Source organism: Bos taurus, chromosome 3 (assembly GCF_002263795.3).
Source record: "Bos taurus isolate L1 Dominette 01449 registration number 42190680 breed Hereford chromosome 3, ARS-UCD2.0, whole genome shotgun sequence".
Lineage (NCBI taxonomy): Eukaryota > Metazoa > Chordata > Mammalia > Artiodactyla > Bovidae > Bos > Bos taurus.
The window spans coordinates 43,100,659-43,123,145 of record NC_037330.1 but is presented as its reverse complement, the minus strand read 5'-3'; the positions used below and the strand labels follow the sequence as shown (position 1 = coordinate 43,123,145).

Below are 22,487 nucleotides of genomic sequence, written 5' to 3'. Positions count from 1 at the left end.
TAATGAGAAAAGAGCAAATATGAACAAAGTTGATATTAGCACAAGTATAAAGCTAAGTAAGCTTTTGTTGTTGGGCTTTTAAAAACCATACTGCCTAATAAATGTAAAAATTACTTATTTTTAAAGATGATGTGGTTTGGGGGGGCCACATAATTGTGTTTGCAGATCTTGCATTACGATGTTTGGTTGAAACCTATGCTGCCAGTTGTGAGGAAAGGAATGAAGAACCTTTAGCCAAACGCATAAAGAATGATAAAACAGAAAAAGAAATTAACACTTTGGCCAAGGAAGGAAATGAAAAAAATATCCCAGAGAAGTGGACCCCTGTGGCTGGCATTGTTATTGCACTCTGTTGTCACCACAGGTGTGATTGGAGACATTATGTGGGCAAAGAATATTTCAGGGCTCTGGGCCTTGGAGCAGTGGATTTCCACTATTTCCAGCGAATGAGTAGTTGGGCGACTTGTGGGATGCGAAAAACGACTTTGGAAGCTTCAAATAGTTCCACAAAAAGAAGAGATAAACAGAATGATGGCAGTGAAGAGCATGATGATGGAGGATGCAGAATCACTGATGACAGCCCTGAGAGTTTGCCTGGGTGAGTGACTACTTTGAAGCGCACAGCACTAAGGCAGAAATACTTTATTATTACTGTACTTTATTTTTAGATGAATACTGCCAAAAATTCATTCATGAAAATATATTTTACCATCTAATTTTAGAATAAGTTAAAATACACACACTTTTATTATGGCATTAACAAAACGTATCTTTGAAGCATACCTATAACATACTGTGGGTTATTTAGCAGTTTGTAAATAAATAGGAATAGCTAAAATAATTTTATAAGGTTTTACAGAATTTTAATAATGTGTTTTATGTGTTTATTCAATTTAGGTTTCTTACTGGTGAAGAAAAGAAGAAAATAGGGCATCTTTGTAAATTGCTGATTGACCAAGGCCGAATCAAGTACTTACAGCAGAAAGGCTTCAGTCCCGCTTTACAGTACTATACAGACCCTCTGGTGTCTTTGGAAAATGTATTGTTAACTGCTTTACCAAATCATTCTTCATCACCAGAAACAAGTGCTTAACAGGAAAGAAATTTTGAACAACATCTGTCTTCCACCAAAAAAAAATTTTTTTAATTGTATTTTTATATTCATGGAAATACCATTTAAATAGCAGATAATGTGAACTTTAAAAATGTTTTGGCCTCGTTGAACCTAGGTAATGGCTTTGTTTTTTACTGTAGAAATCCAAACAGTAGAGAATTCACCAAATTCCCAAAGCAATCTTCTTCAACAGGGCATCTTGAATTATACTATCCATCAGCATCTATGGAGTTTGGGGAAGTAGTCGAGCAGTTGACTTGGTTACCTGAAACACATACCATGCCAACATGTAACTAGTACATTCACTTTCTATTTGCATTAATTTTAGAAACTTATTTTCCTTTGGTTTTATTTAATACTTTTTATTTTTCAAGTTCAAGATGTAATGATCAATTATCAGTTTACAACAAGGACCAATCTGAGAATTTGGTTTATGTATGGATTTTTTGTCCAGGCAGATCTGGAAAGAATAATTAATTGTGATTATTTGTTTCTATTACAAATAAATACAGAAATGTTCTCAATCAATTAATGAATTTATCTTCAGATTGCAAGAGCCATACCTGTATTTATATATTATCAAAATTTATCCATGACAGACACTAAAACTAAAGAGGTAATTGGATAATTACCTCTTGGATAATAACTAATTGGATAATTATCTAGTTAAAACTTCAAAAAGGATACTTATAAGCCTAATTCACAAATTAAATTGAAATTTGTAAATAACTTCTGAAGTTAATTAGGCATCAGTATCTTTTAATGGGTCATTTTTACATATATAAGGACAATTGCATGTATATTCTCTCCTGTTTGGGAAGATAATTTGGAATAAAGTAGAAATTAGATAGTGATACCAAAAACCTCACTTTTGGGCCTCAGCTCATAAGCAGTTTCTATGCACAAGTAAACATTAAACCAAACATATGGTAGGACTGTTAGTCTTTTCCTCATCTCATCCTTGGTTTTTTTCTGCTTTATTTGTAAAAATTGTCTTAATCATTGTACATTTGCCAAGATAAAGATCCAGAATTACTAATTTAGATATTATAATGATATTCTTAAATAACTAGTATTTGTAGGTCTGTGAGTATGTTAATTATAAAGTCTAGCACATTTTTACTTTCTGACCTTTCTACTTAGGTCTTACATATATCTCATGAGACTGCCTAGGTTCAGATCCTTACTACTTGATCTCTTTGTGCCTCAATTCCCCTCTTGAAATGGGGATGACAAAGATAATAATACCTCACAGGGTTGTCATATGAGCATTAAGTGATATAGCATATTAAAATGCTTAGAACAGTTCTAAGTACAGAGTAAGTACTTAATAAATATTATGTTTTAATAGTACTAATTCATAAAAATATTTTTAATGACAGACTTGGTTTTATTATCTCTGTTTAAGTTGTAACCTTTTTTCTCTTGTTGTAAGTTCTATGTCAAATATTAAAGTAGTTGGATTATTTTTAAAATTAGCTATTCATGCCTGCAAATTGAGACCATAAAGGAAGATGATAATACATCGTAATAATTAACCCCAATTTTGCTGAGTTAGGCAATGCTAATTTGTGTCATACAGTCTGTTTTACTTTATTCAACAATTTATGCCTGGAAATAAAAAGATATTCTACAACAGACATTATCTCTGTTATATTTCATAAAACATACATACGCACACAAGAATTACACTGATGAAGTCCTGTGGACCATTTAGCTTAATGAATGTTTCTGACAATAATACCAGGTACTCTGTGGGAAGATAAGCCATAGAGTACTTGCTGTAGATCAACATGCCAGCTGTAGGTAAAGATTATTGTTTTCCCCAACCTTGCTTATTTCCCTTAAGATAACATGAGACAGTGAATATGTGGGATATACATAGGAGCTATTTCTTGACCGGCAAAATTTGCAGGTTCAGTAAACTCCTTAAACTTTAGATTGATCTACACAACTACCTCTTCCTGCATGTCCCACAGGTACATCACATACACTGTGTTGAAACTTAAGTTCATGTTCCACTTCTACCACCAAACCAGCTTCATTTCCCCATCTCAGCATCACCAGTCATCTAGTTCCAGCCAAAACCAGATTCATCCTGGACTCCTCCTTTTTCTCATTTTCATTCAGTCATCAATTCTGTCTCCTACCTGTCTTTTATATATTTATACTCTGCTATCCAAACCTAGGCCCCAAACTATTACAAATTTTTTACATATCTTCCTCCAGTCTGTCCTCCATGTTACTGTTTATGCAACCTTGCTACAACAGATCTAATGACCTTCCTTGGATGTTGGTAAAAATATTTTTTCCAGCTGAAAATACTCTTTACCTTTTGCTTGGATTATACCTGCTCTTCAAAGTAACTGAAGATGTAACTAAATTCTGTCTTTTAACTAAAAAATTCTTCACATTTTAGTGAATTATAAAACAACGTTTTCTATTACTATCGCTTATTTTTTATTAATAGATAATTATGCCCTTTGTCCTCTTCCCCTTGGGTTAAGTCATTCTATTCATAGTTAAAAAAAAGCAACAAAAAGGTTTTAATTCTAAATTATCAGTGATCAAAATCTGTACATCAAAAACTCACATTGTAACTATTGGCTAAAATCTATGTTCTTTTGATACATTTCACTCCTAGGGACAGTAGCAAAATGTTTTTTCTTTAGTCAATTTTTTCTATTTGTGGATTATTGCAGAAAAGGGAAACAGTAGGGAAAGTAGTGTTTAATGAGTAAACTGACATAACAAACAGAATGAGGCAGTGAAGCTTTAAGAATTACATCTTCATTCACTTGGTTGTGCTTCAAGTTCTTGACCAAAGAAATTTATTTCCTGACTCTACTTGAAAGACTTCTTAACATTTTTACAACCTTTCTCTCCAAGGCTTTATCAAAATTGTGAACACATTTGAATTTCACTTTTTTTTTCCTTCAACAATATTTACTAAGAGACTAGGATTTGACAGAAAAGGTAAGATGGAATGAAACGTCTATAAAGGAGTTCATATATATATATATATATATATATATACACACACACACACACATACACACATTACTAAAAAGAATTTTTAACCTGTGTTATATACAGATCTCATACCTGCTCTCCGTGACTCCTGTATATATGTGTGCATAAACTGAAGGCCGAATAATTCCCGTTCCTCTTCCTCTTCTATGTTTTCACTGGGAGGAAGTGTTACTTCCAGTTTCAATGGGTTGTCTCGGAAGTTGACAAACCTAGCAGTTCACCAAAAAACAGTATTTTTATAGGTGCCATAGAAGTGTACATTTATTTTCCTGGAGAAAGATCAAATGATAATATACTAAATTACTCTTTTTTAACTGGTTTCAATAACTGAACATCTTGGTGAGATGTGATATATCCCAAGAATCTTTAAGTTTCTTTCCTAGAAGAAAAAAATATTAGCTTTAGACAACTTATTTTTCAAGCTTGTAAAAGCAATTATTAGTCCATAGCATATGTTTAATGTGGTATAAGTTAACTTGCAAGAGCAATCCCAATGCATCTCAAAAGTACAGTTAATGCTATGAACTTAAATTTTCTGCATATTTTTAAAAGTATGTCTTATCTATCGTATTTTCACCACCGGGTACAGGGCAATAGTTGCTAAATAAATGATTCTGTTGAAAGTTGCGGGATTTGTTGTGAATTCTAATGTCTTCTGCTCACTGTCAGGAAATTAAATTTTGGAAGATACTTGAGGAAGATCTGTTAGTAATTAACTTAGTAAAAAGTTATATTTAACATTACCTGTGTCCATTTGTAGTTATTTAGAAGGAAAATAATCACTGTTCTTACAGTTTTGGTGTTTATATCATGGATAAAGTTAGCAATTATAAAGACGATTTTTAGGAAGATGTCACTAACAGATGGCATTCCTTAAAGCTGATAAATCCCACTACTGTTTTAGTTTCAAGGATTCTTGAGTAATTTAGGCCAGTATTGTATGAATCCTATTTATAAATTATAGCACTTCAAAGTTGGAAGAGATTTTTAAACGTATGTGAATGAGAACTCAAATCTATTCATAACAGTTTCTTCATATTACTTTGTTCTGCAGCCAGAAAGGAACATGTGAGTTCCGTGTCTACAAGTTTTACCTTAGATTGGTCATCTTTTCCATACACACTGGAATATCTTGCAGTTTATTGTTGCTGAGAACAAGAGTACTCAGATTTTTCATACTGCTGATTGTTTCTGGCAAGCATGTTATTTCATTCCGTTGCAGCCATAATGTATGTAGATTTTGCATTCTGAAGAATTAAGAGGTTTCTGTGATTAATCACATATAATATGAAAACCCTGGTTCTTATTAACTTAAAAAAATTTAATGTCATACTATATAACATCTTGTTTAACCAGTCTATCTGAGTTAACCGACTTAACATTACCTGATTTTAGGGAAACTGGATCAGGGAGCTAATCTCCATCGACAGTACAACTCCCATGTAGTAGTAGAAATGAAGTCAAGGTATTCTACAATTCTTCACTATTTCATAGGATTTCTTGCAGAAGAACTGCTAAAATGTTATCTAACCTTAGTTAGAATCTTAAAAGCAAACTCAGAAATTATTAATTTGCCCATTTAGAGCAAGGCAAGTATGCATATTGTTTAACAGTGTGGGCTCAGGCCAGGGTGCAGGTGTTGATTAGTCACTAAGTCATATCTGATGCTTTTGAGACCCCAGGGGACTATAGCCCACCAGGCTCCTCTGTCCATGAGATTTCCCAGGCAAGAATCCTGGGGTCGGTTGCCATTTCCCTCCAGACCCAGGGATCGATCCCCACATCACTTGCATTGCAAGTGGATTTTTTACAGCTGAGCCACTGGAGGTTGTGGGTGCCTGGGTTCAAATCGTAGCTGTCACACTTACTGTGATCTTCAGCAATTCACTAACATCTCTACATCACTTTTCTCAATCGGTTTTTAAACTGCACGGAGCAAGCCCTAAGCAATGTTGTTATTGTGGCATATTCTTGTCAATTTGTTCATGTCAGAAAGTCCATTTTTCTGTTCCAAACCTCATGCCCCCTCCTTTTTTTTTTGTCTGCACCACATGGTTTGTGGGATTTTAGTTCCCTGGACCAGAGATGGAATCTGAAGTAGCACTAAACAATCTATTGTGAGTGATTATCTCTGGGGTCTCCTTTGTTTTGTTTGCTTTTCTTATTTGTCATAGATGGCTTCAACACATCTCTTGGTAGCAAAAAAAAAAGTTTTTTTACCTTTCTATAGTGTCAGGAAGTTGTTCAAGTCTGTTGCTTCCCATATCAAGCCACTCAAGGGCAGGCATGTTCAACACAGCAGGAGGGATTGTAGTAAAGAGGTTCATACTCAAATCAAGGTGAGTAAGCTTTAACAAATTGCTGAGCTGAAGAGGAAGGCAAAGTTTTTCAAACTGTCCACAATGTAACTACTACAACACTCACATTGGTAAAGGAGATATTTCATGTCAAGGAGTGTTTGCGTTATGCTTGGGCTTTATTTACTCATAGAAATCCATAGCAAATTTGAGAGAACAATAAAGCTAAATAACCTCCAGATAAATGAAAAGTTCTCACAGAAAGTTCATCTATTCAAAGAAAACATATCTTCCAAAATCACCAAGCTCCAGGGTTTAGAGCACCCACCTGGCAGAAGCTTTTGTTTTTCTTCCTGTGAGTAAATATGTTTTCCTTTTATCTAGTAGTCGAGATTTTTCTTGGGAACACCCAAAGTTCAGAATAATATTTATCTTTGTTAAACCCTCTTTTTTGTGCCTGATGCTTTACACATGTTATCTCAGTCATAGAATTTACTGTTTGGTAAATTCTGTTTTTTAAATTAAAATATTAATAAAAAATTGATTAAGACTAGCAGCACCAGTGTGCTCAGCTTAAGAAAGCAAATATATTGATATCACTGTCTTCTATATACATCTCCCTTCTTCCTCTTGAACGATAACTCTATCCTGAATCTGGTATCTATTATTCCCATGCATTTTCAAATGTTTTTATTACTATACATAAATGTATGTTTTCTATGTTTTTCTCTCTATATATTACTATTATGTGTATTTTTTCAGAAACAAAATTATCTTTTTATATGTTTTAAAGATGATACTAATCTTTCTTTAACTTGATTTTATCTCTCAGTGTCAGTCTTTATATGAATCCTATTGATGCATACAGCTCGAGTTTAGTCATTAACTTTACAAAGTCAGTACCTTTTTTCCCTTTTACGGACAAAATGGTTTAGAGAGACCATGGGACTAGAAATCATGGAGCTATGATGTGCACTCAAGTTTTCATGGACCTAAAGTCACAAAATTTCTAAATTTCTCTTTCTTCTGTAGTGAAAATTTCAAAATGTAAGAATTTAGTTAAGTTTTATAAAAGATTCTCCATTTAGTTAGGCAACTCTATGTTTTCTTTCTGTCTCAGGGCACATTCAGATTCATTCCACAACTTTAACTAAAACTTCAAAAAGTGCAGAGATACAGTGATTATGGGTAATGCAAAAAGGCAGTTTTCCATTTAGTAGTGATATTCCTCCAACTTTAGAATTCAAGTGATGAAAAAAAAACTTTTTCAAAACCTGTCATTAGATTTTAAATTTTTCAGATGGTTCAGAATTGTATATAAAAAGATTACTTTTGCATTAGCATAATTATGTTTGTGTGTTACAGTGTTGCATCTTAATGGCTTAGAGATACATTTCCTGTAACAGGATTTCTCAATGGTACTAAGATCCTTTGGTTCTAGAAGAATGAAGAAAGATATTACAACTATTATAATCTAAATCTTCATTTTGCATATGTGAAAACTGAGACCTAACTTAGGTAAAATGGCATGTTCAAGGCCACACAGCTACTTAAAGGCCACACTTATGGGGAGGGAGGAGGGAGGAGGGTTCAGGATGGGGAGCACGGATATACCTGTGGCAGATTCATTTCGATGTTTGGCAAAACTAATACAATATTGTAAAGTTTAAAAATAAAATTAAATAAAAAAAAAGAAAAATAATTCCAGGCTCATGATCTCAGTTCAGTATTTGTTCCTATAAAACCTTTAAGTAAAGACATTAAGGTTAAGATAGGTTATTAGACATGCCCAAATTCACTTTTTACTGACCGAACCAAAGCTAAAAACAAAATCACAATAATTAGGAATTAGAAATGAAATATTTATTGGCCTTCTCTTAGATAAAAAGAAATTGTCCCTATGATCATGATTTTCATCATAATCAAGTATGATAACCAAGATGAAGTGAATTTTATTCTTTTATATAACTCTTATCCTGCAAAATCATTGTTTTCTAGGCAAAGCACCATGGAAATTTCCTTTGCTAATTCATAAGAGCCTTAAATATGCTTGAAAAATAATACAAGAATCTGTATCTCTATGATCAGTTTACCAATAAGATATACCGATGAAAGTTTGAAGGCTTCACAAGCTCATTGCCTTGGCTTTTCCTCAGTAGAGCCTGGGAAGCTAGCAAATATACTTCCTAATCGGAAGAATTCATGTCTTTTCACTTCACCTGTATCTCAAAAGCTGATCACCTATAAAACCAACAGATAAAAAGAGTTTTTCTGTCACCACACTGCCTGTGCTTTATGATAAGGACATTCATTCAGTATTACGTAATGACTTCATACTGAGCTGAGCCTTCAATTCTGGGAATAGAAACACGATTCTCACCCTGGCCTTCAAGGAGATCACAGTCTAGTCAACAAATAATGTCGGTACTGTGCCAATAATAGAAATATCTTTTATGCTAACTAGGTCTTTCTCTAATTAAAAACATGCTTTAAAATAATAAATTGTTTTCTCTAAATATTTTCCGAAATAAAATTTATAGCACTTTTTCATTAGTATTATTTTTAGTGATCATACAGGGGAGAAATAAATCACTATTAGATGGAAAATATAATCATAGGCATTTACATCATTCTGACCTCTTGTGGAAGATCACTTATGTCTCTGTTAACAGCAAGTTCAAGTTTCTCCAAGCTGGCACAGTAACTTAGTTCCATGGGGACAGTTTTGATTCTATTGTAACTAAGAATCAGTTCCTGAAGTCTAGTGAGCAGTCCTATGGAAAAATAATACACAATAAATAGCAGAGGGATATAAAATACTGTTTCCAGTTATTAAGTATTACAGCATAACTTACTTTCCAGGTTCAAATTGGGAAATTCACATTTGGGCTCTTCCCTTTTCCTGGTATGTGTCCTGCCCCTTCTTCAGAAAAGCAGCAGATGATTTATCAGTCCATGCAAAAAATTTTTTTTGTTCTGGTTTATCTGTACTATATCCTGACCAGTTTTCCATTTGGGGATTTTTTCCCCCTCTTTTAAAGAATTTTATCTAATTTTTCTTTCTTGTCTTCAATCAGTTCCCTTGTAGAAGGAATAACTGAACTAACAATATTGTTTCCAGAATCAATACAATATTATTTCCAAAGAGACTTTTCTTGCATTAAAACCTCATCTTGAATCACCTCAGTAAACCCAGAAGCTTGGACCCCCTGGAAGCTTCAACTCAGATGTTTAGAGTTTTCTCAAGATATAGGGCAATATAAAGATGAGATCTTTATTCCATGTATCAAAAAAAAATTCTCAATAAAAAACACAAGAATAGAAGCAATCTTCCTTACCAATTCCTCGAGGTATCTCAGTAATTGTGTTTCGAGATAAATCTAACACAATAAGGTTCTGGAACCTTCCAATGAATTCAGGAATTTTCAGCAAGCCAATTCTATGAAGTTGCCATTCCTGTAGCTGATTCAGTTTTAGTAGAGAAGAAGGGAGAGTCTAAACTCAAGGAAAAGAAATGACAGGGTTACTATATTACTTAAATTATTTCAGTATCATGCCACATTGAAATGTGATTGTAGAGATATTACTTGATTTGTAAAAGAAATTAGGAATATTTTTTCTTTAATGAGTTACATTTCCAAGTGCTTTGTGCTACTTCTAAGTTTTAAGAACTTTACTTTCCAGGGGGGATGCTAAACCTTCAAACCCCAGTCAGAATAACATAAACAAAAATAAGGTATTTTAGTCAATATTGCTCACACATAGAGCTGTGTTCTAAAGATTCTTCATTAGGCTTAATGAGAGTACACATGGTATTGAAAATGAGAATATGGTGATTAATTGAAATTATAGAAGAAAAGATCATTTTAATCAGTAATTCAAACTTCTCTTCCCTTTCTTTTTTTAAAATTATTTATTTTTGGCTGCTCTGAGTCTTTATTGCTGCGTGAAGGCTTTCTCTAGTTGCAGTGAGTGGGGGCTAGTCTCTAGTTGCTGTGGCCTCTCTTGTTGAGAAGCACAGGCTCTAAGCAGGCAAGCTTCAATAGTCGCAGCACACAGAGTCAGGTGCCCCATGGCATATGGCATCTTCCAGGACAAGGGATAGAACACATGTCCCCTACATTGGCATGTGGATTCTTAACCACTGGACCACCAGGAAAGTCCCTTTCCTTTCTGTTTTGAAATAGTATAGTGTTTTAAAGACGATTTTCTTTTAAATTAAGAGTTTTAAAGTTTCAACTGTTCTGAACTTTTTGCCTTTTCTCTATCAGCCTAAAGTAGCCAAAAGACAAAATAAAGGTGGTAACCACCTAGCTAAATATACCAATGTGTATGAAGACAAACACTGAGTTAAGGGATAAAGTTGGCCCTTGTTAAAATTATACTAGGCCTAACATACAATAATTAAACAGATATCTGTTTGTATATGTGTATGTGTGAAAGAGAAAGAGAGAGGGAGGAAAGGAGAGAAAGAGAAGATAATATGAATCCGATTGTGGACCTAAGAAAAATTAATATACATTTCCATTTTATGAACTTTTAACTGAGCATTAGCTTTGGAAAGCAATATGATTTTCATTAAACAGACAGTCTTTATGAAAAATGAGGAAATGCTTATTAGAAGGATTAGTGGAGAAAATATTACAAAGGACTGAAATTTAGGCAGCATTAAAGCACACTGGTTGAATTTTTGCACAAAAAAGTTGGGAAGTTATGTTCATTTTCAGTTCCTGTTGCCCAAATTCATTTGGTATTAAACACTATTAAAATCAGAATTCCTAACTATTTCAGGCTTAAGCACACAGTCTAAGAATCATTCTCTCAACTCTCCCACACAATGCAAAATATTAAAAATATTGCTTCTATAAAGCTTACCTTCCATTCCTCTTTTTCTATCTTTAAAATGACTCTTCCATCTTCCTTGGTGACCTTTTCTCTTAGCTTGGTTAAGCATACTCGTTCTTCCCAGATTCGCACTAGCCTAGGAGACCAAGAAATCATTTTAGGTCGCAGGTAGTAAAATAGGTAGCATTCACTTTTGTATGAAAAAGTAACCCATTAAAAACAAACATTTGATTGACAGTATCTGGAAATCAGACAAGAATTATTTTGTAAGACATTTAATTTGATTAATATGATAGATGCCCTCTTTTTAAGTTTCTGAAAAGTATTATACCTCTCCTTAGATTTTTTGTACAGATTTGTTAAGATATAATTCATATACTGTAAAAATCTGACACAATTTGGTGTTTTCTGGTATATCTGCAGAGCTGTGCAACCATAACCACTGTCTGATCCAAACATTTTTAGCACTCAAGAAAGAACCCATGCCTGAGCAGTCACTCCCTATTCCTCCCTCCTTCAGCCCGTGGCAGCCAATAACCTCCTTTCTATATCTATGTATTTGCCTATACTAGATATTTCATATAAAAGGTATTCTATAATATGTGGTCTTTTGTGTAGCAGAGTTTTATCCAAAATTTGCGCATGTGTGTATCAGTACGGATTTCCTTTTTATAGAAGAAGAATATTCTACTGCATCAGTTAAGTTCAGTTCAGTCACTCAGTTATTCCAACTCTTTGCAACCCCAAGGACTGCAGCACGCCAGGCCCCCCTGTCCATCATCAGCTCCCAGAGCCTACCCAAACTCAAGTCCACTGAGTCAGTGATGCCATCCAACCATCTCATCCTCTGTTGTCCCCTTCTCCTCCTGCCTTCAATCTTTCCCAGCATCAGGGTCTTTTCAAATGAGTCAGCTCTTCACATCAGTACTAGAGTTTCAGGTTCAACATCAGTCCTTCCAATGAACACTCAGGACTGATCTCCTTTAGGATGGACTGGTTGGATCTCCTTGAAGTCCAAGGGACTCTCAAGAGTCTTCTCCAACACCACAGTTCAAAAGCATCAATTCTTTGGTGCTCAGCTTTCTTTATAGTCCAACTCTCACATCCATACATGACTACTGGAAAAACCATAGCCTTGATTAGATGGACCTTTGTTGACAAAGTAATGTCTCTGCTTTTTAATATGCTGTCTACGTTGGTCATAACTTTCCTTCCAAGGAGTGAGCATCTTTTAATTTCATGGCTGCAGTCATCATCTGCAGTGATTTTGGAGCCCAAAAAAATAAAGTCTGACACTGTTTCCACTGTTTCCCCATCTATTTGCCATTAAGTGATGGGACCGGATGCTATGATCTTAGTTTTCTGAATGTTGAGCTTTAAGCCAACTTTTTCACTCTCCTCTTTCACCTTCATCAAGAAACTCTTTAGTTCTTCGCTTTCTGCCATAAGGGTGGTGTCATCTGCATATCTGAGGTTATTGGTATTTCTTCCAGCAATCTTGATTCCAGCTTGTGGTTCATCTATCCCAGCGTTTCTCATGATGTACTCTGCATAATAAGTTAAATAAGCAGAGTGACAATATGCAGCCTTGATGTACTCCTTTCCCAGTCTGGAACCAGTCTGATGTTTCATGTCCAGTTCTAACTGTTGCTTCCTGACCTGCATACAGATTTCTCAAGAGGTAGATCAGGTGGTCTGGTATTCCTATCTCTTTTAGAATTTTCCACAGTTTATTGTGATCCACATGGTCAAAGGCTTTGGCATAGTCAATAAAGCAGAAATCGATGTTTTACTGAAACTCTCTTGTTTTTTCAATGATCCAACGATGTTGGCAATTTGATCTTTGGTTCCTCTGCCTTTTCTAAATTTAGCTTGAACATCTGGAATTTCACAGTTCATGTATTGCTGAAGCCTGGCTTGGAGAATTTTGAGTATTACTTTACTAGTATGTGAGATGAGTGCAATTGTGCAGTAATTTGAGCATTTTTTGGCATTGCCTTTCTTTGGGATTGGAATGAAAACTGACCTTTTCCAGTCCTGTGGCCACTGCTGAGTTTCCCAAATTTGCTGGCACATTGAGTGCAGCACTTTCACAGCATCATCTTTTAGGATTGAGATAGCTCAACTGGAATTCCATCACCTCCACTAGCTTTGTTCGTAGTGATGCTTCCTAAGACCCACTTGACCTCGCATTCCAGGATGTCCACTCTAGGTTGGTGATCACACCATTGTGATTATCTGGGTTGTGAAGATCTTTTTTGTATAGTTCTTCTGTGTATTCTTGCCACCTCTTCTTAATATCTTCTGCTTCTGTTAGGTCCATACCATTTCTGTCCTTTATTGTGCCCATCTTTGCATAAAATGTTCCCTTGGTATCTCTAATTTTCTTGAAGAGATCTCTAGTCTTTCCCATTCTGTTGTTTTCCTCTATTTCTTTGCATTGATCGCTGAGGAAGGCTTTCTTATCTCTCCTTGCTATTCTTTGGAACTCTGCATTCAAATGGGAATATTTTTCCTTTTCTCGTTTGCTTTTCACTTCTCTTCTTTTCACAGCTATTTGTAAGGCTTCCTCAGACAGCCATTTTGCTTTTTTGCATTTCCTTTCCATGGGGATGGTTTTGATCCCTGTCTCCTGTACAATGTCACAAACCTCTGTCCATAGTTCATCAGGCACTCTGTCTATCAGATCTAGTCCCTTAAATTCTACTGCATGGATATACCAAAGTTGTTGACCCATTCATCAGTTGATGGACATTTTTAACTATTATAAATAATGCTTCTATGAATATTCATGTAAAACTTTCAGGTAGATCTATGTTTTCATTTCTCTTGAGTGTGTGTATATTCCTAGGAGTGGAATTGCTGGATCATTTCATAAATCTACTTTTAACTTTTTTAAGCCAAACTGTGCCCAAATTGCTTGCATCATTTTCCCTTCCCACCAGCAATGTATGAGGGCTCTAGTTGCTCCATAGCTTTGCCAACAGTTCTTAGTGTCCATCTTCTTGATCATAGCTATCCTAGTGGGTGTGAAGTGGTACCTCATTGTTGTTTTGATTGGCATTTATTAAATATCTAATCTATAGATATCTCGTTTAAAAGTTTTTAAAAGGCTTGCAAATGATATAGTTCAACTTCAGAGTTAAATTATATATTACTATATTCCATTTTATCCAGATTTAGTTTTCCAGATATAAAAATGCACAAAATTCTGGAATACATCCTATTGAATTTTGGTTCATAACAAAAATACATAATGTCAAGCTATAAAAATGACTAACAAAGGTTGCAGAAGGTTACCTATTCCTATACTAGAAATTTTTCACGTATGAAAAATAAAGAATGAGTTTAGAATTGAAAAATTTACACTTTTAGCCTATTAGAATGATACAGAATAAACAAAATATAAGCAATCATCAAAGAAAAAAGGTTTAATCAATTTGAATATTTATTTACCAAAATTCTCTTGACAATCTGAGAGTTAATATATATTCTTAGCAATTTTACATACTAACTGATCTTCAGGGAGGGTTTTATTTTAATGAACAGAAAACCAAACATCTCTAAAAGTGTAATATTTGCTATCTCTGTATGTTTGTGTTTGCAAAATATTTCTATGGAGCCTGCATATTTTCATCCACTACTTTTCTGAAAATTAACTGATTTGCTAACAATTGCACTGCGGCCATGACCGTGTGTGGCCTTCCAGACTCAACAGTCGCTCACTCACGCCCAACTCTTCACGGCCCCATGGACTGTAGCCCACCAGAATCCTCTGTCCATGGAATTTTCCAGGCAAGAATACTGGAGTGGGTTGCCATGCCCTCCTCCAGGGGCTCTTCCCAACCCAGGGACTGAACCCAGGTCTCCTGCATTGCAGGTGGATGCTTTACCGCCTGAGCTACGAGGGAAGCCCTAGTAGGGAAGCTTCCAATACATGTGATTAAGTGAGACAAAATATATGATGCCTTATATTCAATTATACCATGTTTTATAAAAATAGAATTATTCAAATGGTAGACATAATGATTATTAATTACTATACTACTCACTGAGATATACACATTCCAGAGTAAGATATAATGTTGAGCAATGAGGTGTCTTACTCCCTATACTCTAACTTCAATTAAAGATCTCCATCAAGCACCTATTATATGCCAAATATTATGTTAGACTTTGTGGATACAAAAACCTCCGTCCTTAATGAGTTTATAGTGAGGGTAACTATTACCAGATAAGTTTATTTCCATTTCTTTAATGATTCACTTATTCTTTCTGGCTCTGTGTGATCTAAATCCAGAATGTATCACTTAATTCAGAGATCACAGACAAGACATCTCACTTCCAAGGATTTTGCCAATAATATATGGGGTTTGGATTAAATAATATCTAGTGTTTCTTCTAGCTCTAATATTCTGTAATTCCTACACTGCTTATTTTAAGCTTGAGGCTCTTTCAAGTTTTGAATAGAAATTTTCTACCTCCTCTAAAATCCTTTTATTATACTCTAAAGCGTTTGATGCTTTTGAAACTGTGGTGTTGGAGAAGACTCTTGAGAGTCCCTTGGACTGCAAGGAGATCTAAACAGTCCATTCTGAAGGAGATCAGCCCTGGGTGTTCTTTGGAAGGAATGATGCTAAAGCTGAAAGTCCAGTACTTTGGCCACCTCATGCGAAGAGTTGACTGATTAGAAAAGACTCCGATGCTGGGAGGGATTGGAGGCAGGAGGAAAAGGGGATGACAGAGGATGAGATGGCTGGATGGCATCACCGACTCGATGAACGTAAATTTGAGTGAACTCCAGGAGATGGTGATGGACAGGGAGGCCTGGCGGGCTGCGATTCATGGGGTCGCAAAGAGTTGGACACGACTGAGCGACTGAACTGAACTGAACTGAAAGCCTTTGTCAAATGTCGTTATATCAACTCTTACCCAAGTGCTTAATTTTTTTCCAGGCCACCTTGTATCAAAAGACAGAACAATTTATGTTTACATGTAAGGCTTGGGGGACTTCCCTGGTGGTACATGGTTAAGACTTCATGCTTCCACTGCAGGAAGCATGGGTCAGATTCCTGGTGGGGGAACTTAAGATCCCATGGTGCAAGCAAAAAAAAAAAAGTTAAACTTAAGGGTTTTTAGTTAAATCTTTAGCCACTTTTAGCTGAGAAAAGAGCATTAGATTACATTCTTATCTTTTTTTGGCCCTTGCCTGTTTTGTGCAGAGAAAATTGAAGCTGCTGAAATTAAATGATTCTTAGCCAGACATGTTTAATATTAATAGGTGAAAGTCAGGAGTAAAGAAATAACTCATGATTTCTGACCACTGTTTTTTAAAAAGTTGGATAGGATTTATTTATTAAGCGTTACTTGAGTTAAAAGAGAACAGTCTTATGGTTGCCAAGGATGGGAGTGTTGGAGGGGGGAGGTTTGGGAGTTTGGGATTAGGAGATATAAAGTAGTATATATAGGATGGATAAACAACAAGGAACTATATTCAATAGCCTGTGATAAACCATAATGGAAAAGAATATGAAAAAGGATATATATATATGTGTGTGTGTGTGTGTAACTGAGTCACTTTGCTATACAGCAGTAATTAATATGACATTGTAAATCAACTATATTTCAGTAAAATTTTTAAAAAAGAGTACTCAAGTTTGTCATAATTGTATAATATAAACATAATAGGTTTTGTAAGAGTAGTTTTACTGTAAAGGGTCAATCTAGGGAAATTTAAGACCTGAGGTTAATATAATGCTTACTGAGTCAGATTGCTTAGGTATGAATACTAGTAAATACCAGTTCCACATTTATTAGCAGTATGATCTTTGACAAGTTACCTAGGCCTATCCTTCAGGTTTTCCAACTTTAAAATGGAGAAAATAACATCACCCATGTGTCACAGAGATTGCTTATCATTCTCCAATATGTTATTCCTCTTCTTCCTCATAATAGATCCTCTAAATATAACTGGGCACAAGACTTCATTTAGCCATCCTCCCCTGCAGTTAGGAATGGGTCATGTGAAGCTTTGGCTAGTGAGATGTTAGCAGAAATAGTAATGTGTGCAACTTCCGGCTGGCTGGAATCAAGTACGTTGGCCACAATTGGTCTATCTATGTATTTCGGGCCATGAAGTAACTAAAGTCCTAAAGGAATGGAAACCATGCCCAGTTGAGCAACATGATAAAAAGCCTGAATGTCTGACGCAGTGGAGTGCTATGCCAGTCCTCTTCTTTTCTGGGAGAATACCAGTTATTTCCAAGTTTTTACACTCCCTCCAAGTTACCCAAGTATAAATCTTCATTTGTCTAAACCAGTCATACAATCTCATTCCCCTAAAAGGTTACTGGATTAAGGGTATAAAAATGACCTGATTCTGGCCCATGAGAGGTGAAGGAGAGGTTAGCTAGGGGACCTCAGAAAGGTATTTTCATTCTTAAATAAGAAACAGAAATAAATATAATTGTTCCCACTCTTCCAATAACATAATGATGTCTGGCTGCGATGCCTGAAAGTGTACCAGCCACCCTGCAACACTGAGAGAAGCTAACCTGAGGACCAAACTGGCATACCAAAATTAGCTGTGAAGGTGGAAGAAACAGAGTCCAAAAAATTGTGGAAGCTTTGGAATCGCCTAAACTCAGGACTTCCCTATTGTTTAAGCCATTTTTAGTCACGTTTTCTTTTATTAGCTGACACAAGACCATTTTTTAAAATGAGATATAATTGGCATATAACATTATATTAAGTCTAATACAACATAATGGTGCAAGTCTAATGGTACAAGTCTAATGTTCAATGGTACGACAATTCAAGTCTAGTACAACATAATGGCTTGATATGTGTACATATTGCAAAACACTAAACATTGCCATTCAATGTTTAGAAAGAGATCTAATGAGTGATAACTGTAGGGAGCTATATGGGATCTATGAGGACAGGGGCTATCCTTGTAAAAGTAATGCGATACGTTGGAAACATCCAGTGAGGAAAGTAGGTAGGTATCAATAAGGCAGAGGAAATGAGAGTCAAACTATAATCCAAAGAGAGGACTCAGGTGATCTACAGTGGCCCTGGCTGGAACTCACAGCTATTTAGTTAGGTGAGAATCAACTGAACTTTCTAATGCAAGATGTTGTTTTAACTCCTAGGGAATATAATGTTGAACAAACAATCTCTGAAAAGTAGACTGCTGCTGCTGCTGCTGCTAAGTCGCTTCAGTTGTGTCCGACTCTGTGCGACCCCATAGACGGCAGCCCACCAGGCTCCCCCATCCCTGGGATTCTCCAGGCAAGACTGGAGTGGGTTGCCATTTCCTTCTCCAGTGAAAAGTAGACTAAATGATACTAATCGAACTTTGATGAATGTTGAACAGACTCCTAGGATAATTACTAAATCCATTTGTATTTTTTGTGGCTAGAATCATATGGCCACACTTCATTGTCAGGTGCTTCCTTTAGTTATATTTTCAGTTTTCTGTAAATAAAAACTTCTATAAAATTCAATAATAAGGCAATTAATAAATACTACTTTAATAATGAAGATGTTATAAATTTTTGTTAATTCAAAATAATAAACATGTTTTAGCATACTTTTGTTGGAATTCCTTCTCTCGCTTCAGGTCTTCATTGAGTTTCTTTATTCTTTTTTCCCAAACTTCCTTTACAGCATTGACAGCCCCAGTACTAACCACATTTTCTGACATGATTTCTCCACATTGTCACAGGGTCACCAACTTCATTAAATTTTGAGTAACTGAATCACAGATGCCATCTCAAAAAGGACCTGATTGAACCAGAGAAGGTGGGGGGAAATGTGTTTCAGAATGTTTATTGAGTGCCATAATGAACAAAATAGCTTATATTTATTGAGCACATTCTATGTTTCCAAGACTATTTAATGTACTTTACATGCCATATTTCACTTAATAATTCTCATAAAAATGTCATGACATGGGTACTTTTATTGTCTTTGTATAAAGAGGAGAAAATCAAGCCCTAGAAAAGGTGGCTAAGTGGTTTACATCCTGTTTCTAATAAGTGACAGAGGGTGGAACTGATGCCAAGTCTACTTCCTTTGTTACTATTAATTCACAGTAATGAAACACTGCAACCGCTTTACATGTCCAATTATAGGGAAATATGCAGTAATGGATATACAAGATGAGCAGGCATCTTGACAGAGCTACTTAATCTAGACCCTATATACACAAGCTGGGATTCAGTTAAGTGGTAATATAGTGGGGTTGTTTGCCCTTGTGGAAAATAAATTGCAAATGGACTCATCTAACATTGAGGATTGTGACCTGAATCTTGGAAAAGAGAGGCAAACAATAATAGGGGAATGGTTATGTAAGTCACGGTAGATCTATTTGATGAGATGTTCTCTGCCTCTCATGTAGTGGTATTGATTTTTCACCAAATTAACTAGCAATAATGAAAGAGTTTGATTCACAATTAATTTAATTATGTCTTCAAAATTCAAGGAGTAAAAGATGTCCACAACTACCACTTCTATTCAACATTGTATTGAAATGCAATAGAGCAATATCGTGAATAAAATAGACAGATATACAGTTTGGAAAGGAGAAGTAAAATTTGCAACAGCATAGAAAAAAAGGTGCTCTCATACACCACATGTGACAGCGCACATTGTTACAGTCTCTATGGAGAGAATTTTGGTAATGTCTATCAAACTTAAAAGTCACACCAACACTTGTAGGAATTTACACTGAAAATATTTTCGATTTGAAAATGACACATACAAAATTATTCACTGTAGGGTTTTTCATGACAGCAAAAGGTTGGAAACAACAATAACTTTCTACCAGTAAATTACAGTAGATGCATATTATGAGAAATTATATAGCTCCATAAAGAAGGAAAAGCATGTTATAAACTGACAAAGCATGATATCCAAAATGACACAATTTATCCATTCTAATTAATGTGGATATTTAGATCCCAAATTTTTGCTCTAATGAGCAAAACTGTTTCTGAAATTCCTGTTCTTATCTTCTTGCTGCTCAAGTGGTATTATTTCTATTGAGTATACCCAGAATTAGAATTGTTAGATCACTATGTTCAAATTGATAAGATAGAGGCCAATTGTTTTCCAAATTGATAAGATAGAGGCCGATTGTTTTCCTTGTAGTTGTAGTAAGTAATTTCCAATGGAAAACAAATGGCCTCTACCTTAATTATAGGAACAGTTTCCATTGGAAATTGTTTCCCCATTGATGTATATCCTCACCCCATATTACTGCATAAAATGATATCATGATCATAATTTATGGTTTTTGAATAATTAACTGCTCCAGGCTAATAAAGATTGCCCGACTAAATGAAAGACAAAATCCTGTGTATTATTTACAAGGTCATACCTAAAACATGAAAATAGAAAAAATGGAAGGCACAAAATAGAAAAAGATCAATCTAGGTTTATACCCAAGAGAAATTAAAATATATGTTCACACAAAAACTTGTACATGAATTTTGATAATAGTATTATTCACAATGGCCCCAAAGTGGAAAACAAGTAGCTGACAAGTGTAAACAAATGGCCGTTAACTAACAAATGGCTATTAATGAACAAAATGTGACATATCCATACAATGGAATGTTACTCTGGCATGAAAAGGAACCTAAACACTGCAACATCATGGGGAAACTTTGAGTAAAATGATGTTGATAGAAGACACAAAACACCAAAAATTGTATTATCCCATTTATATGAAATGTCCAGAATAGGCAAATCCATGAAGAAAGAATGTAGATCAATGATAACCACGGGGCTTTGCTAAGGGTACAAAGTTTCTTTTCTGAGTGATGAAAATCAACTTTTGAAATAAATCGACCTATGAAAAAGCAAAGAGTATTTGTGGCTAAAAAAAACAGAATGTAATACATCTTCAAAATATAAAAATAAAAGTCCTTTTAATAGGGTGTAGAAGGATATGAGATAATAGAGGGTGAGGGAGATAAGAGATATAGTCTATACTTTATGGAATGAGAGAGATTTAAGTATTGAAGCTATAAGGCAACAAAAAAGAAATTAAAAGAGATATAACTCTATGGGAGTGCAGGTGAATTTAAGCATCATCTTTCATAATGAGACAATAGATAATGTCTAAAGCTGAGAAGACACAGCATACTGCCTTGAAAAAGAAAAAAAGTATTAAGGAGGTAACCACTGAAAACTAAATATTGAAGTAGTTAAAATGGTTACTTTTAGGGTGATAAAAAGGGTACAAAACATTGCTTTTTCACTATTAATCTCCTCTAAATTACTGATTTCTTTAAACTAAAACTATGATTTGTGTGTGAGAGACAGAAAGGCAGAGACAGAGAGAGGAAGAAAAATGTATTAAAAAAGGGAAAAGTTTAACATTTGAGGATGAATATATAATTACTGATATGCAGGAAATTATTAGGAGGAGGTCCTTACTTAAAGCAATAAATGCAGCATTCAAATGGGAACAGATTTGCAAGATCTTTCTCCCATCAAGAAACTAGGAGTATTTATGCTGATAATCCAGTCCTCTGGGTATTAATATCACTGTCCAGTTATAATTTATTGTCTCAGATGTAAGCAGGTTTGAAGCATGCATTTTATCAGATAATAAAGAATTAAAATCTCAAGTACCTACATGTAAATGTGTATTTTACTAGACATGTATAACTTCATGTGCCAATTCATTTCCCCATTTCCCATTAAACTTTGATCAACCATCAATTTTCCTATAACAGTAACCAATGTCCCTTTGAGGAAAACAAGTCAGTAGTGATATATGTATTTCTGCCTCCCACGTGGGATTGTGTTCTCTACCTTGGTTATTACAACAGAAAAACAGAAACCATGGCAGTAAAGTAAGCATGGTTGTGACATGACTGAAGAGTCAACTCCCCAGAGTCAAAAGAAAACAAAAGAACTATAATCTCTGAAGAAACACTTCTTGATTTCTGGGGAAGTCAGTTTTCCAGAGGAGGACAACTAGATGAATGACTATGAACCTCCAAAGAGACTTTTAAATTCAATTCCAACTTTAGTTGTACCTTCCAGCAAACACAGACGCAGTAAAAACATCAACAGCTATCTATTTATAAGTCAAGAGTAGGAAAAAAAATGTTTTTGAAAAATACGTACCGCGGTCAGTGCATACAGGAGCTGACATGTCCAAAGTTAGTGTATCAACT

The 22,487-nt window shown here is 35.0% G+C and overlaps 2 protein-coding genes across 8 annotated transcripts in view; one reads left to right on the top strand and one right to left on the bottom strand.

Moving 5' to 3' along the window:
* TRMT13 (tRNA methyltransferase 13 homolog) overlaps positions 1 to 2,754 on the top strand; it is a 20,316-nt gene extending 17,562 nt beyond the window's left edge. For 4 of the 5 annotated variants that reach the window (XM_024989693.2, NM_001046530.2, XM_010803227.4 and 1 more), the window contains 2 exons: positions 166 to 598; positions 898 to 2,754. In XM_024989693.2, the coding sequence (XP_024845461.1) occupies positions 166 to 598; positions 898 to 1,093 (629 nt within the window). In that variant the 3' untranslated portion in view covers positions 1,094 to 2,754. Of the gene's footprint in view, positions 1 to 165; positions 599 to 897 lie in introns of those variants that run through there. The other variant, XM_059884847.1, reaches the window with a different exon arrangement.
* On the bottom strand, positions 1,119 to 22,487 carry LRRC39 (leucine rich repeat containing 39). 3 transcript variants are annotated; one of them, XM_005204187.5, is made up of 9 exons: positions 22,438 to 22,487; positions 18,983 to 19,077; positions 11,320 to 11,425; positions 9,783 to 9,939; positions 9,082 to 9,218; positions 6,368 to 6,513; positions 5,242 to 5,394; positions 4,220 to 4,356; positions 1,119 to 1,379 (listed from the first exon to the last, which is right to left on the bottom strand). In XM_005204187.5, exons 2-9 carry the CDS (start codon positions 18,985 to 18,987, stop codon positions 1,324 to 1,326), a joined length of 897 nt encoding a protein of 298 aa, XP_005204244.1. In that variant the 5' UTR covers positions 18,988 to 19,077; positions 22,438 to 22,487; the 3' UTR covers positions 1,119 to 1,323.